The sequence below is a fragment of the Oncorhynchus mykiss genome, chromosome 6 (assembly GCF_013265735.2).
Source record: "Oncorhynchus mykiss isolate Arlee chromosome 6, USDA_OmykA_1.1, whole genome shotgun sequence".
NCBI lineage: Eukaryota > Metazoa > Chordata > Actinopteri > Salmoniformes > Salmonidae > Oncorhynchus > Oncorhynchus mykiss.
In genome coordinates this window covers 85,150,645-85,168,443 of record NC_048570.1, presented here as the reverse complement: position 1 = coordinate 85,168,443, position 17,799 = coordinate 85,150,645, and the positions used below count along the sequence as shown (strand labels likewise).

Here is a 17,799-nt window from a genome sequence, read left to right as displayed (position 1 = left end):
GAAACAACTGAGACAAGAAATGTGTACGTGTGCCATTCAGAGGGTGAATGGGCAAGACAAAAGTTTTAAGTGCCTTTGAACAGGATATTGTAGTAGGTGTCAGGCACACCGGTTTGTGTCAAGAACTGCAACGCTGCAGGGGTTTTCACACTCAACAGTTTCCCTTGTGTGTCAAGAATGGTCCACCAACTGAAAGGACATCCAGCCAACTTGGGAAGCATTGGAGTCAACATGGGCCAGCACTGCTGTGGAACGCTTTCGACACCTTGCAGAGCATGTCCCGACAAATTGAATGGGAGAATCTCAAATGCATACTCTTCGTGTCCTCTCTCCTCGCCTCCTTCTCAAAACCCATTGTAGGAGAAGGCCATTGTAGGAGAAGGTCTCAATCAAATAAGTCCTGAGGCGATGTATGCTAATGACTCAAATGTGAATTTCTGCTGTCTGTAAAGAAATGGGCTGTAGGTTGATTCTGCTGCTACAATTGGATATCATGCAGGATGCAGGATGCAGGATGCTCTAACCTAATATAGCAGGTGCAAAAAGATGCCTGAGCGAAGTCCCCACATCCGTTTTTCAGGGGAAATGGAAGTTGAAAATACTGTATCCATGAAAACTGGAAACATCCGCTTTCTTCTGACTCCTCGGAGAGTGAGTATGCTGGGAATAATTGAAAATCATACACAATCCTCAAATATCCAAGGATTTGGCAACGTCATTCATTTCCTAAATCTAGCAAATCCCCGTTTTGAGAGATACTGACTTTATGATCATCCTATTGTTATCCTATTATGGGAGTAGAGTCGATGATAATGAATACAGGCCGTTTTCAACCAGAGAAGTTGTTGTTTTGGTTCGGATCCTCTTTAATAGAGAGAACCAATGTCCTCTTCCTCCCTGTCTGACATTTTAGTTCATTGTTTTGGACTCTGGAGTTTTCTGTCACTCAGGTGCTGGTGGACCCAGTAACTGGGGTTGATATCCAGGCGTATGAGTTTTTGTACCCAGGGGTCTCTCTTTGCCCCCTCCACAAACTCCTCCAGAGTTATCTGACCTGGAACCAAAGACAACAAGGAGATCCTTATTATTCTACCTAATGTGTATCCACTCTGTCATTATACTGTATCATCAAGAATTAGTTAAAGGCGATAGCTCATTCCAAATTTTTCAGATCTCATAAGTAGTCACAATTCATCCACTTCCCACGCCATCGGTTGAGTAGATCAAGCCATACATGGGTCATTATTTTAATAGTGTCTCACTATGTCATTATTTCTGACATATCTGACCATCCTGCTTCAGTAACAGCTAAAGTCCGTCACAATACACAAATAAGTGCTCCAGTACTCACCGTCACCATTCTCGTCAACTTTCTGGAAGATACGGTCACAAACCTCTTCAGGTGTAAGGTGGATTTGGCCTGCCTCGTCACTGACAGAACCTTTCTTTATCTTGTAGATGATCTACAGACATCACAAACAGGAGTGTTACATCAATCAACTGTTATAGTTACGTTTTGCAGACATTGGTTCCTCAAAGGGTCTGAGAGATTTCCTACCCTTCCACATGTGTGCATTTTAAATCATTAGGTTAGTACGGCTGGAGAAAGTTCCTACCATATTCTTTACACCAATTCGATGCTTTTAAATCCATAAGGGGGTATATACGAGTACACACTTTGGGGGAACAGTAGAGCATCGGACTACAGCCTTCAAGTCCAAGCGCAGGGTTTCTCAACTTCGATCATGAACAGCCACTGTGCACACAGCTTTTCAATTAACCGATAAATTACTTAGATTAAGAAGCCTGAATGAAATGGCCCAAATGTAATTAATTTGAATTATTCTAACTAGAGTACTTCCAATACTGCCAATACAGTAACTATGCCAACAGTGAATCTGAGAAATATGGTTTTAAAGTATTTTTGTTAGCCATCCCAATAGGTTGTAGGTAAATAAATGATAATGCAATGACGTATCATCTTATTGTGAAGTAATGTTTATGCATATCAACCATGAACACTGATTTGATCTATGACCCCTAAAATGCAGATACTGCACTCTGCCTTTGTATGACCTTAACTATATGGGTAATGCAAGGGCAAAGTGCAGTATCTACAATATAAATGTGTTTATTCAACTTAGTTGTTGTTTTTCTGTTTGATAAATAGCTGATTCTCAGAGGCTTTGAGTTTAGTGGTTACCCAAGCAGATATACACTGCTTAGCGTCTAATTGATAATGAGCTATAGTGTGCTGTAGAACACATTCCTACCAGGAGCCATGTTGAGAAACACTGGATTAGAATGTTACTATAGGTCGCACTTCGGCCCAAACCCTTACCCTTATAATTATTCTCAGCTCGTGCCTGTCCAGTCGCCCATTGTCATCGTTGTCAAACACCTTGAAAGACCACTTGAGTTTATCCTCGAGCCGTCCTCGAAGCACAAGGTTTAGCGCAGCAACATACTCTATAAACTCCATGGTGTTGTCCTGTAATAGAGACAGACAAACGATCATGATCAACTACAGCCTCAATAAAAATCCTTATGTGTTCTCCAAGTAAGAAATGCATAACATCCCTGACAGTGGGGCACATGTAAAACAAAAGGTACACCATGGGATCATGGTGGATTGTGATAATATGGGGAAAGAGACCTGGGTCAAATATGTCTTTTCAGGTAGTCTATTATTCATCCAGAGAGTTGTGGACCTTTTTAGACTTCTGCATCGAGCCAATTTCCAACTTTCTCCTCAATTGTTACATTGGTGGTAACTGTGGGATAGCTTAACTGGCCTACAGCATTGTCTTGGGCCTTTGTTGGAAGTGTGGCCCTATTTCCATTTGGGTCTTTCCATGTCAATTCAGCAGGCCGTAACACCCACTCAGATTCTTCTGAAGTCGTTTCTGTAGTTAAAAACAGATACTATTAGCATTCCTGCAGCATCATTTAAAATATATATAATTTGATTTGTGAGAAATTAAGCTAATTGATTGCACCTAAATTGGACATTTTAATTTATAGGATTCATAGAATATTCAACACATATAGTACCTAAGATACGATTTGGACCTTAACTTTTAACAAGGAGTAAGACGTGAGGAATCCAAAGAAATGTCAAAAAGCCACCCACAGCCCTACACGCCAATCCCACTCCAACACCGAGTTTATAGTATCAGTTCTCTATGTCTGATAAGTAGTATGGAGCTGCTGCTCTGAGTATTATTTCTTTCTTTCATATGTAATGTATTCTCAGTGAATTTTATTGTTTTTTTTCCCCATTCAGAGAAATTAGTAATGGAAGTTGTTAGGTTTTTATCCCATCCTACATCCTGATATTACCAGGTTCTGAACACTAGGGAAAAAAATATGTTGTATTGTCACATACACTAGATAGGTGCAGTGAAATGTGTTGTTTTACAGGGTCAGCCATAGTAGCACAGTGCCCCTGGAGCAAATTAGCATTAAGTGCCTTGCTCAAGGGCACTTCAACAGATTTTTCACCTTGTCGGCTCGGTATTCAAACCAGCTAATCCAATGCAAGTCAATGGTACCTATTAGCATTTTTGCACTTCATATCCATATAATCTATAAGTAACACCATTGAGTTAACATAAAAATGTAATGAATAGCCCAGGTGTTTATTTAATTAAATTCCTGAACCCAACAGGTGCTTATTAGAGACAGGCTTCTATTTAAGCCAGGTGTCTATTTCCTTAATGCACACAGCTTTTGCTCACTTGCTACTTGTCAGACATAGAGAACTGATAATATACTCATTGTTGGGGTGGGATTGGCGTGGGGTGTGGGGGGTCCATTGGTGGCTTTTGATGTCTAAGTCATTGTTAGAAAAACAATAGTCAAATGTGGATGTTAGGTACTACATTTAAAGAATGCAAAAACTATTCCAGAACAACCTGAGAAGGTTGCTGTTGAAATCCTCTTTCTTGTCCTTTTTGAGGTGGAACGACTAATTTGGCTTTACACTCTGGCCCACTTTATGGAAAGAAGGGTATTATGGCCATCTAACTTTAGACTATTTAATTAACCATACGGCCAAATGAAGCATGATAGTGTTCAGACAAATAGCTTAGCCTACACGTGGAAAGAGCACACATTTTGGGAAACCCATATTCTAGAAAACAATATTAATAATAGTATTGTCCTAAAATTTTATGGATCTATATTCATGAATTAAATGGGAAGTTTAAAACACTTGAGTTGAGGGGGAGGGGTCTATGATAACTTTAGGCCTACACCAATACAACATGTTTTTTTTACAGTATGTATATACATAATTTACAGTAAATGCAAATGCAATTGACCCAGGTCTGCTGGTTTGTATTCAGAATCTTACCCCATTCATATCAAACGCACTGAATATGCCCTCCATGTATTGCGATTCTGGCGAATTATCGTTTTGAACCCCAAACATCCTTTTGAACTCGTGCAAGTGCAACGAACCGCTGGGGCACTCATTGATGAACCTCCTGTAGAGGTCTTGAATTGTCGATACTTCCAACTCTTCTTCGCTGGTTGACTGAGCTTGCTGATTTTGACCCATTGTAAATCCGAGTGAAAAAGGTAAAAGTGTGAAAAAGACAACGCGTAAATTTAAATCCAGCTGTGGGCTAGTCTCCGATTTGGCTGTGCGCAATAGCCTGGGGACACCGTTACCTCCGAGGTTCATAAAATTCGTAAACCTTTAAGAATTTGACCTCGTATCTTCTCTCTGCTCCCTGCATCGTTGCCTTTGATGGTTGTGCGTGGAAATAGGTCAGACAACATAGGCTACATCATGTGGGATATACATACGTTAACCCCAGGAGGCGAATTTATTTTTAGCAAGACTTGTCCTATATCGGCATTTAGTAATCTGCAGACCTGATCCAATTGAACGATGTAATTTGTAGACCTACAAGGCTACATACAGTGTGCCAAATAGAGAGTATATGTCTTATAACGTTTGTGACTCAACTCGTTTTATTGTGTTAATATATTATGAAACATTTTCACAATTGCATTTATGTTATAAAACCTTTTCACACCTGGAATGGAGGTTGGTCAGGCCATGGGCAAATGATCACCCATCACTATCTGAGGATTAATAAATACATTTTCACTGAACAGCCACTTCTGAAGTCAAAATAGTATGTGTACAGAGATCAGAACAGGTAAAATATAGGTAACATATCCAATAGTAGGTTGGAAATGGGTTTAGAGTGTTACTGGATATAACAGAAGTTAGGTGTTTAAATAGAGAGGTCCGGTGGAATTTGAAAGGCTCTGGTGTAAGGTTCGGGCTTGTTACTTCCAGATGACCCATGTTGGGGAATACCTTAAGGTTGGCTGTGGGTCAACGAAGGATTAACTGCACACGCTGGCCTGTCACGAGAGACTAGAACCAGGACAGCTTGATTGTATTCTCGCTTAGAAAAAAGGGTTTCGGATAGGGTTCTTCGGCTGTCCCTGTAGGAAAACTATTTTTGGTTCCAGGTAGAACCCTTTCACCCAACAAGGAACCCCTAACATTTGCTTTTCAATTAAGAACTCCTTGGTGAAAAGGAACCAAAAAAAGATGTCCCCTACAGAGACAACCAAATAACCCTTTATGGTTCAAGGGAGCACCTTTTTTCTAAGTTAGTACCTTAGATTGAGATTCTGGCAATGAATTGCTTTTAACTCCAGTGACCCATACCTGACCTATTGTTTTCAGCATCTCAGTCGACCTTTTGTATTTTTATAAGTTGATAAAGATAAGAGATATCGTTAAAGGTCAGGTATGGGCTAAGAGTGTTACGGGATATTACACAAGTTCAAGTTGATTGGCTCTGGTGTAAGCTTCTTCAACATGACCCATGTGGGGGAAAACCTCGATGTTGGCTATCGGTCAAAGGAGGATTTATATGAAACAGGAAATTACATTGACATTTTATTCATTTCACAGACTCTTATCCAGAGCGACTTACAAATAGTGCATTCATCTTAAGATAGCTAGGTGAGACAACAACATATCACTACTGTAGCAGGTACATTTTCCCTCAATAAAGTAGTTATCAGCAAAGTCAGTGCTAGTAGGAAAAGTGAATTTATTATTATTATATGGGGGAGGTGCATGATTCAGTGGGATTATTCAATGTGAGATGATTCAGTGGGAATATTCTATGTGAGATGATTCAGTGAGATGATTCAGTTGAGGTGTTGTATGAGAATCAATTCACCCTGATAAGGATACATTAAACAAGTCATATATTAAATAGAGAAGTCAGGTAGAAGTTGAGTAGCTCTGGTGCAAGCATCAGGTTAGAGTAACTCCCTTCAGAAGACCCTTGTTGAGGAAAACCTTGAGTTTGGCTGTGGGTCAACGAAGGATTCATCTGCAAAGAATAATCAGTTATGCCTACAGTCTTAGAAAAAATGGTTCCAAGGGGGTTCTTTGTGGAGGGATAGGGTTCTACCAAGAACAGTTTTTATCTGAAGAACCCTTTCTGAAAGACAAGTGTTCTATGTAATACACAGATTTCTACCTAAAACTTTTAACATTATAAAGAACTGTTTTTATCTGAAGAACCCTTTCTGAAAGACAAGTGTTCTATGTAAGACACAGGTTTCTACCTAAAACCTTTAACATTATAAAATAACTGTTTTTATCTGAAGAACCCTTTCTGAAAGACAAGTGTTCTATGTAAGACACAGGTTTCTACCTAAAACCTTTAACATTATAAAAGAACAGTTTTTATCTGAAGAACCCTTTCTGAAAGACAAGTGTTCTATGTAAGACACAGGTTTCTACCTAAAACCTTTAACATTATAAAGAACAGTTTTTGGAAGAAAGGTTTCTGTAATGATTCTTTGGAAGCAAAGAATGATTTTTCAGAAGGCAATAAGGGTTCTACATAGAACCACATTTCCCAGTTTGTTCTTTTACATGGTGATATTCAGAATGGTTTGTTATAATATCTGTGTTTTTGGATGCACATTGATTGGTTGATTAATTTTCTGCTACACACAGATTGTTTTAAATAATTCTAAACTAATCCATTCTGTTAGTAGTTATTCGACTTATTGCGCCCGTTACTGGGATGGTCGTTCCAGTTTAGATGATTAAGGTAGTCTCAGCATTCAAGTCATTCAGATTGCAGGTTGTGGGTGCTAAAACAAATGAAAATACATGTGTTGGATATCCTAACTCTGGCTGGATTCCAATAGGAATTACACATGACTGTAAAACAGCATAATGTGACTTGCTGGCCTGATATGACCTGTAAACCAAGAGTTTCCTAACACAACTATGTTGAGTATAACTAGGCCCTCAGAGAAAGTCCTTATGGTACAGTATAAGGACCCAGATGCAGACACAGGAGGCAGATGGTTTGAGTCTTTGATATTTATTAAATCCAAAAGGGACTGCACTGTGGTAGGCAAGAGAATGGTCGTGGACAGGCAAAAGGTCAAAACCAGTTCAGGAGGTACAGTATATATATATATATATTTGACCAGGTAGGCAAGTTGAGAACAAGTTCTCATGTACAACTGCGACCTGGCCAAGATAAAGCAAAGCAGTGTGACACAGACAACAACAGAGAGTTAGTTACACATGGAATAAACAATAAACAAGCCAATGACACAGTATAAAAAAGAAAGTCTATATACAGTGTGTGCAAAAGGCATGAGGTGGTAGACAATAAATAGGCCATAGGAGCGAATAATTACAATTTAGCAGATTAACACTGGAGTGATAAATGAGCAGATACTGGTGTGCAAAAGAGCAGAAAGGTAAATAAAAACAGTATGGGGATGAGGTAGGTAGATTGGGTGGGCTATTTACAGATGGACTATGTACGGCTGCAGTGATCGGTTAGCTGCTCAGATAGCTGATGTTTAAAGTTGGTGAGGGAAATAAGTCTCCAACTTCAGTGATTTTTGCAATTCGTTTCGGTTACTGGCAGCAGAGAACTGGAAGAAAAGGCGGCCAAATGAGGTGTTGACTTTGGGAACGATCAGTGAGATATACCTGCTGGAACGTGTGCTACGGGTGGGTGTTGTTATTGTGACCAGTGAATTGAGATAAGACGGAGCTTTACCTAGCATAGATTTATAGATGACCTGGAGCCAGTGGGTCTGGCGACAAATATGTAGCGAGGGCCAGCCGACTAGAGCATACAGGTCACAGTGGTGGGTGGTATAAGGTGATTTGGTAACAAAACGGATGGCACTGTGATAGACTGCATCCAGTTGGCTGAGTAGAGTATTGGAAGCTATTTTGTAGATGACATCGCCGATGTCGAGGATCGGTAGGATAGTCAGTTTTACTAGGGTAAGTTTGGCGGCATGAGTGAAGGAGACTTTGTTGCGAAATAGAAAGCCAATTCTAGATTTGATTTTGGATTGGAGATGCTTAATATGAGTCTGGGAGGAGAGTTTACAGTCTAACCAGACACCTAGGTGTTTATAGTTGTCCACATATTCTAGGTCGGAACCGTCCAGGGTGGTGATGCTAGTCGGGCAGACGGGTGCGGGCAGCGAACGGTTGAAAAGCATGCATTTGGTTTTACTAGCGTTTAAGAGCAGGTGGAGGCCACGGAAGGAGTGTTGTAGGGCATTGAAGCTCGTTTGGAGGTTAGTTAGCACAGTGTCCAAAGAAGGGCCTGAAGTATACAGACTGTTGTCGTCTGCGTAGAGGTGGATCAGAGAATCGCCCGCAGCAAGAGCGACATCATATATACAGAGAAAAGAGTTGGCCCGAGAATTGAACGCTGTGGCACCCCCATAGAGACTGCCAGAGGTCTGGACAACATGCCCTCCGATTTAACACACTGAACTCTGTCTGCAAAGTAGTTGGTGAACCAGGCGAGGCAGTCATTAAAAAAACCAAGGCTATTGAGTCTGCCGATAAGAATACAGTGATTGACAGAGTCGGAAGCCTTGGCCAGGTCGATGAAGACGGCTGCACAGTACTGTCTTTTATCGATGGTGGTTATGGTATCGTTTAGTACCTTGAGCGTGGCTGAGGGGCACCCGTCACCGGCTCGGAAACCGGATTGCACAGAGGAGAAGGTACGGTTGGATTCGAAATGGTCAGTGATCTGTTTATTAACTTGGCTTTCTAAGATTTTAGATAGGCAGGGAAGGATGGATATAGGTCTGTAACAGTTTGGGTCTAAGGTGTCACCCCCTTTGAAGAGGGGGATGACCGCAGCAGTTTTCCAATTTTAGGGATCTCGGAGATACGAAAGAAAGGTTGAACAATCTGGTAATAGAGGTTGCAACAATGGCGGCAGATAGTTTTAGAAAGAGAGGGTCCAGATAGTCTACCCTAGCTGATTTGTATGGGTCCAGGTTTTGCAGCTCTTTCAGACCATCTGCTATCTGGATTTGGGTAAAGGAGAACCTGGAGAGGCTTGGGCGAGTAGCTGCGGGGGGGGCGGAGCTGTTGTCCGAGGTTGGAGTAGCTAGGAGGAAGGCATGGCCAGCCGTTGAGAAATGCTTGTTGAAGTTTTCGATAATCTTGGATTTATCGGTGGTGACCGTGTTACCTAGCCTCAGTGCAGTGGGCAGCTGGGAGGAGGTGCTCTTGTTCTCTATGGACTTTACAGTGTCCCAGAACTTTTTGGAGTTAGAGCTACAGGATGCACATTTCTGCCTGAAGAAGCTGGCCTTGGCTTTCATGACTGACTGCGTGTATTGGTTCCTGACTTCCCTGAACAGTTGCATATCGCGGGGACTATTCAATGGTATTGCAGTCTGCCACAGGATGTTTTTGTGCTGGTCGAGGGCAGTCAGGTCTGGAGTGAACCAAGGGCTATATCTGTATTCTGCATTTTTTGAACGGAGCATGCTTATCTAAAATGGTGAGGAAGTTACTTTTAAAGAATGACCAGGCATCCTCAACTGACGGGATGAGGTCAATATCCTTCCAGGATACCCGGGCCAGGTCGATTAGAAAGGCCTGCTCGCAGAAGTGTTTTAGGGAGCGTTTGACAGTGTTGAGGGGTGGTCGTTTGACTGCGGATCCGTAGCGGATACAGGCAATGAGGCAGTGAATGCTGAGATCCTGGTTGAAGACAGCGGAGGTGTATTTGGAGGGCCAGTTGGTCAGGATGACGTCTATGAGGGTGCCCTTGTTTACAGATTTAGGGTTGTACCTGGTGGGTTCCTTGATGATTTGTGTGAGATTGAGGGCATCTAGCTTAGATTGTAGGACTGCCGGGGTGTTAAGCATATCCCAGTTTAGGTCACCTAATAGAACAAACTCTGAAGCTAGATGGGGGGAGATCAATTAACAAATGGTGTCCAGGGCACAGCTGGGAGCTGAGGTGGGTTGGTAGCAGGCGGCAACAGTGAGAGACTTATTTCTGGAGAGAGGGATTTTTAAAATTAGTAGTTCGAACTGTTTGGGTATGGACCTGGAAAGTATGACATTACTTTGCAGGCTATCTCTGCAGTAGACTGCAACTCCTCCCCCTTTGGCAGTTCTATCTTGACAGAAAATGTTATAGTTGGGTATGGAAATCTCAGAATTTTTGGTGGCCTTCCTAAGCCAGGATGTGTGTGCAAACCTGGTCAAGTACTACAGGAAACGTATGATCTCTGTAATTGCAAACAAAGGTTTCTGTACCAAATATTAAGTTCTGCTTTTCTGATGTATCAAATACATATGTCATGCAAGAAAATGCTAATTAATTACTTAAAAATCATACAATGTGATTTTCTGGATTTTTGTTTTAGATTCCATCTATCACAGTTGAAGTGTACCTATGTCATTAACATATAATCTGGGTCTATAAGTGTTGAACATCCGAAGTATTTTCAGAAAATTAAGCTCAAGCACCAAGGAGTTAAGATAGCATGTGTGTTACAAAAATTGCATAGTTTATTTACAAAAAAAACAGACTGCAATTTGACATACCAGGTATCAAGCATAAATGGATTTTAAAAAATTGGTGCCCATCAATATTACAAACTTACAGTATCATATTTATGCTCATATATATTATTTTAACTAATAGCAAAGAAAAGTTTTGGAATTAGCTTAATCAAGACTAAATTAAATCTGTGTGACATGATTCCCTTGGGATTTATAATTTTAGAATGTCAGTGTACTAGGTAGTACACAGTGTAGGTTTTAATCATGACCAGAGGGACAGCCTAAGTTCCAAATTATCCTAGGTAAATTTAGAACAGCATACTTCTGCGGTTCTGGTGAGAACTGGCTAAATGTTTCACAAACTCATCCATGTTGAGGGAGCGTGCCCTCCTTGACTCAACACCGAGCATTCCGAGGTGACAACCTGTCATCAACCGTTATTGTCCTAAGGTGGGTTTTAATCCGTTTTAAAGCTGAGAAGCTGCACTCGCAAGAAGCACTGCTGACTGGTGTTTAACAACAGAAATCTTACAAAGTGGAAATAGCTCATGGAAGACCTCTTTATAAGGTTCTAGAAACACAACCAAGTCAAGGAGAGTAGACGGTCTGTCGCTTCCACGTTTCTCTCTCCTATCAAAAAGCCGCTTGGTTTGATGAACCTCATGTTTGAGGTCCTCTAAATCTGACTCAAAGGTCTGAGCAAAGGCAAACAGAGGATCCTCATTCAAGAATGCTGTAGAATGCTCTTTGGGTTGCTCTGCAATCTCTTCAACCTCTTTCCATAGTTCTCCAATGTAACCCTCACTTCTGTAGTCCTGTAATGTGTCTGTAAGGGAACCTACTAGATCCACAGCTCTTGCTAGGTCAAGAGACCTTGATTGGAGTATGTCAGAAAGACATTTGGCATCACCAATCACTTTACAAAAGGTAACCAAAATCCCTATGAAATGTAAATCTATCTGAGAAAGAAGGCCCCTTGCCTCCACTGATCTATCACCGCTATTTTCAAGTGTGATATCCTGTGGCACTCTTAGAACTGCTGGAAGCCTGTCCCTCAGATTACGGCTTGCCATGTATCTGCATGCCAACCTTACATCCGTAAGTCTCTGTAGTTCCCTGGGCTGCTGCTGTGGATACAGCTCTTTCTGAACTGCAAGCCACTTCAGATGAACCTATGAGCCAGATACAAAGTTATAAAGCTTCTGCAGGAGAGCAAAAAAGTGAACTGCCTCAGGCACTGATTTGACAGAATTTACAAGAACCAAATTCAAACACTGTGCATTACATCTTGCACTGATATTAATCCGTGCAGACACACCAGAATGCTTTCCGCTCATGACGGATGCAACTTCATAGCCTTGCCCCTCAAGATTATTCCTGTAGTCCAGACCATGTTTTTCAACGGAATCAATTATCATTGATTACATCTAAGCTTTCAGCTGACTGAAGGTGTAAAAAGCTTTCGTGGATGGCCCCGTTGTAGTAGTACCTCACAACTAAAGACATTTCTTATTTTTCTTTACATCTTTGGTTTCATCTGCAATTACAATAAAAACTTCACTTTCTTTTACTTCTCTTATTATTTGACTTTGTACCATCTCAGCTAAGCCCTCAATAACTTTGTTCTGGATTTGGTAGCTTGTGTACTTAGCATTGCCACATGCATTCATCCTTTTCTCTATGAGAGGGTCATGCTTTGTTATTTCTTCTAAGATTGTAAAAACAATTACCCTTGTTGTGAGAGTCATCAGACTCTCGATGACCTCTCTGCGTTATATTTTGAGTGGCAGTTAATAGGAGCACATCTGCAATTGTTTTAATGTAAGTACAGTATTCTTCCACTTTCTTTTTCCAGTCCTCATTTATGAAATATAACATTGATAAGTTGCTGTCAATAGCCATTTTATGCTGATTCCAAGCATACGTAAATAGCATTGATATGATGCTCTGCCTTCGAATGGAGCTTAAACCCAGAATCTTTAAGCAGCGCCTTTTTCCAGTTACAAAACCCTGACTGTGATGTGAAGGCAGATTCAGGTGTACTGGGCAGAGAAAAATGACTACAGGCGAAAGAATACGTTTAATCTTGATTTACAGAATATTCAAGCCATGAATTGTCCTTATACCAGGAGCTGTTGAAAACCTTTTTCCTAGTACCATGCTGAGTTCTGGGAAATGTTTTCAAACACGGCTGTACAGGACCCTCTTCTCTGGATCTTGACATGTCTGAAATATACATTAAATAATGTGTCATATCTCTATGGAAATGTATAATTAAGGGATCCACAAGATTAGATACTAACAGCTGCTAACTAAAATGTGTAGTTTAAAGTATTGGCCTGGCCTACCATTGGGTCCTTTTGTAACAGTCTGATATCTCTCCCTTTCTTTTGATGTTTAACTGACCCTATGCAAAAACAAGACAGTCTATGTTTACCTCTAGGCATCCAATTACCCACATTTTAGTCCAATCTCAATCTTAATTACAAATCCCCATTATCATAACTGTGCCTTAAAATCAACTACCAGCCTAAGTTACTAGTTAGATCATGGCTAGCCCTACTCTGCAGTAAGTAACACAGCTAGCTATAATTTATTTCACCTTTACGATAGCAAACAGGCTATCTGCAAATTGTTGTAATCTTTTGAGTAACGTCAACAGATTGATAATAACAATTGTTCATTTTGAGTTCAAGTCCGAAAATCGAACTGAGTTAATTCATGGATTTCAAATTGCTGAATGTTAACTTGCTGAACACTGACAGCTGTAGCCTACTGGTTACCCCACATTAGCTAAACATTTGTACACTGTAACTTACAACACTGCACTGTATATGCGTGTATTACTAGCACAGATGTTGACACAATGTTAGGCTAAATTGGGAACCGATCTCTCTTATCTGATTAACTGTCTGAACCTCTTAAGTCGACCCACTACTTTTTCGAACATTCTGTTAAAAATCGCGCAACATTTCAGCGTCCTGCTACTCATGCCAGGAATATAGTATATGCATATGATTAGTATGTGTGGATAGAAAACACTCTGAAGTTTCTAAAACTGGTTAAATAATGTCTGTGACTATAACAGAACGTGAACAGCAAGCAAAATCCCCGTGGTCACAAAAACCACAGAAAAGTATTAATCCGCCAGTCTCTGAATTGTTTATTGCAAGCAAAAATATATAGCCCGGAGCTTGCAGTTCCTACAACTTCCACACGATGTCGCCAAAAACGTCATTTTCATTGACAAAAATCATTTGTGTAATGACAAATAGATCCTTCATTTCATCCAGCATACAGGAAAAGATTTTTGGAAGAGAGAGAAAGGACAACGTTTTCTTGAGTAGCTGCTATTGAATACAGATCGCCCAGTGATCAATTTGATCGATTATTAACGTTTACAAATACCTAAAGTTGGGTTACAAAAGTAGTTTGAAGTGTTTTGTCAAAGAATATAGGCAACTTATATAATTTTTAAAAATGACGTTGCGTTTTGGAACGGAGCTTTTTCCTGAACCAGACAGGCTATACAAATGGATATTTTGGGCATACATGGACGGATTTAATCGGGAAAAAGACCCAATTGTGATGTTTATGGAACATATAGGAGTGCCAACAAAGAATATCATCAAAGGTAATGAATGTTTTATATTTTATTTCTGCGTTTTGTGTAGCGCCGGCTACGCTAATTCTTTTGTTTACGTCCCCTTCAGGTATTTTGGGGTGTTGCATGCTATCAGATAATAGCTTCTCATGCTTTCGCCGAAAAGCATTTAAAAAATCTGACTTGTTGGCTAGATTCACAACGAGTGTAGCTTTAATTCAATACCCTGCATGTGTGTTTTAATGAACGTTTGAGTTTTAACGAGTACATTTAGCATTTAGCGTAGTGCATTTGCATTTCCAGGTGTCTAGATGAGACGTCTGCGTTAATGGAGCCAAAGGTCTAACATTAACTGACACAGCGACTCAACTTTCATAAAAGTTGTTCAGGAAATGTAAACCCGATGCTAAACCTTAAACTTACTTAAAATATGATGCTTTCGCCAATCGCGAAAAGAGCTTGTGGAGCTGTGGAAATATTCTCTCTTCTTCTGTATGTTCCTCTTATTCTTATTCTTCTGTATCTCGCAACCAACATTAATATTCTCTCTTCCTCGATTTGAAAAATGCGCTGCCGAATGTCAAAATAAATGCTTCTTTCAACAAGAGGTGAAATGGGATGTCAATCAACATCAAACTGTCAGCACCCCTTTAGCTCCGCCTCTGCAAGTTTGGTGGGCTATTAATGACCATCAGCAGTGTCAGAGCTTGGAGAAGCCTAATAACCAGGACTAAATGGTCACGTGGAATTTGACTGCAGTCATGACTTGTGACTGCCGGTGCGGCAGTAATACGGTCACCATAACAGCCCTTGGTCTGGAGATGGAACAGTATGTACCAGTTACGAGCTGGTACGTTCTGACTGACGCCTTTTAGACTCAGTTATTCCAATAAAGGTCCACCTGCCTCCCACACATCTATTAAGGAGGAAGTTCTCCCCATGTCACACACATCTGGTGAGGCAACGTGTTTTTCCAGTTCGCATTTTCGCTACCGATGATGACTAAGAATGCTCTTATTCAATCCTATGAGGTCAACTGTCAGTCATAACTCATTGTGTACCCATGTCTAATCTATTGTGCATTGTTCCACGCCTGCACTGCATGTCACAAAGGTCCATGAATGTTAAGATTCTTAACAACAACATTCTTCTACTTAGTCATCATAGCTTCATACTGCACAAGTCTATCTGAATCTGGGTAAGGAGACAAAAGGTGTAATTGCCAGAATCCCTTTATTTACCTGTCTATAAGCTACGTATACACTCAACCCCATATGTATTTGTACAGTGAAGCTAACATTTAAAATGTATCTCTATACTCCAGCATTTGCAAATGTTTGGTCCCGCTTTAAATGAAGTGTAGCTTATAAATGCTTCATAAAGCCTTCATAAGCACTACATAAATGTCACAAATCATCTATAACTATATGTCATGCTCTATACAGGGTTCATAAATGTGGCATAACTGTGTGACATAATTACCCATGTCAAATGTGACATAACCCACTATGTCATACATGACACAAACCTGTGCTTTATAAAGGGTGACATGAACACTGCTTAATAAAAGCTTTATGAATTCTATAAAATTGAGGCATCACAAATCTAGCTATAACCTTGTCATGCATGTTGGTAGATTATTGCAGGGACCACCCATGCGTACAACTGTATGTGTAAAGGTATTGCTTCCATCCCTCTCCTTGACCCGACCTGGGCTGGAACGATGGACCCTCTGAACACGACAACAGTCACCCACAGAGCATTGTTACCTATAGCTCCACAAAAGCAGCGGCAGAGCAAGGGAAACAACTAACTAGCCAGCCGTTTCACACTGGTTATAAATGGACGCATGACTGTAAGTCGCTTTGGATAAAAGCATCTGCTAAATGGTATATATTATATTATAACTGTATATTTATATTACATTTCTAGGACGGCCTAAACTCTTTACTTCTTGTGTGCACTGCCAATATTGGACGTGACCTCAACGTTCCCCAGAATTCTGTGCTACAGGATGACACACTCTAAAGTGCAGTCACGCACAGAGTAAAACATTGGTAGGGCTCTTAATTATTATTAGATTATTTTTTAGCCTAATTCAGGTTTTTCCCAAATTCCGCTTTCTCGGTTTTGTTTTGCCAGGATTCGTATTTCCCCCATTTCTTTCTAGCTTCGCTCTCAAAATCACATCAAAAAATGGATATAATAACAATAGGGTGCTCTACACACCAGGGGAAATGTTTTTAAGTCTAACATTTTAGTGCACCTAGCACCTAGCACTGTTGTTTGGTTAGCTGTGTTTCTGTGCATGTGACAGAGTTCACAAATCAAAATGCCCACGTGTGGTGCTACGGGTAAGTTAACCTTTATTTATGGTAATATAAATTAGCTAAGTGTTTAGATAGATTATATGGCTACCTCAATCGCAATTTCAAACCATTTCAATTACTTCACAGCTGCTAGCTAGCTAATGTTAGCTATATCAATGCTAAATTTAGCTAGTTAGCAGGCTCAGCTAAATAAAAAATACCCATAGATACTTTACTACAGTATACCTCATAGCCAAGTCTCAAGCCATGTCATGAGATTTGCAAATGAAATAGGACTAGGTTGTCTCTAGCTAATAATCTTTTATTTTCTATTTGTCACGTTCGTCGTATGAATCGGACCAAGGCGCAGCGTGGTATGCGTACATTCTCTATTTAAAAGAATGAACACTGAACAAACTAAACAAAACGACACGTGAAGCTATACAAATGAGTGCTGACAGGCAACTACACATAGACAAGAACCCACAAAGACCAAAGGGAAATGGCTACCTAAATATGATCCCCAATCAGAGACAACGATAAACAGCTGCCTCTGATTGGGAACCATATCAGGCCACCATAAACATACAAATACCTAGACCTACAAAACCCTAGACATACAAAAACGCTAGACCTACAAAACTCTAGACATACAAAAACCCTAGACAATACAAAACCACTAGACAATACAAAACTCCTAGACAATACAAAAACTAGCATGTCCACCCTAGTCAAACCCTGACCTAACCAAAATATAAAGAAAACAGAGATATCATAGGTCAGGGCGTGACACTATTACAGTAAATCAAGTCCTGATTAAGATATTGAAGGTGAATATAGCTAAGAAACCAGTTAGCTACCTAGGTCTAGGTCTAATTGTTTTGTAATCTCATAATTGAAATGTATGTATTGCATTCCATTTGTTGTTATTCCACCTTATTCATTTGATTTACATATAAAATACATAAGCCTGGTGCCAAAACCTGCAGGAAGTGTCCTTGGGGTGATTCATGTATGCC

General features: G+C 40.3%; 1 protein-coding gene across 2 annotated transcripts; it reads right to left on the bottom strand.

Annotated features, from left to right (window-relative positions):
• Window positions 1-740: 740 nt before the first annotated feature.
• LOC110506923 (guanylyl cyclase-activating protein 2-like) lies at window positions 741-13,416 on the bottom strand. 2 transcript variants are annotated; one of them, XM_036981281.1, is made up of 5 exons: window positions 12,598-13,416; window positions 4,358-4,524; window positions 2,342-2,491; window positions 1,352-1,463; window positions 741-1,054 (listed from the first exon to the last, which is right to left on the bottom strand). In XM_036981281.1, the coding sequence occupies exons 1-5, from the start codon at window positions 12,800-12,802 to the stop codon at window positions 915-917; spliced, it is 774 nt and encodes a 257-aa protein (XP_036837176.1). In that variant the 5' UTR covers window positions 12,803-13,416; the 3' UTR covers window positions 741-914. The 2 variants fall into 2 exon arrangements, with proteins under 2 accessions (XP_036837176.1, XP_036837177.1); XM_036981282.1 differs by lacking the exon at window positions 12,598-13,416 and having other exon boundaries at window positions 4,358-4,772.
• Between the last annotated feature and the right edge of the window lie 4,383 nt (window positions 13,417-17,799).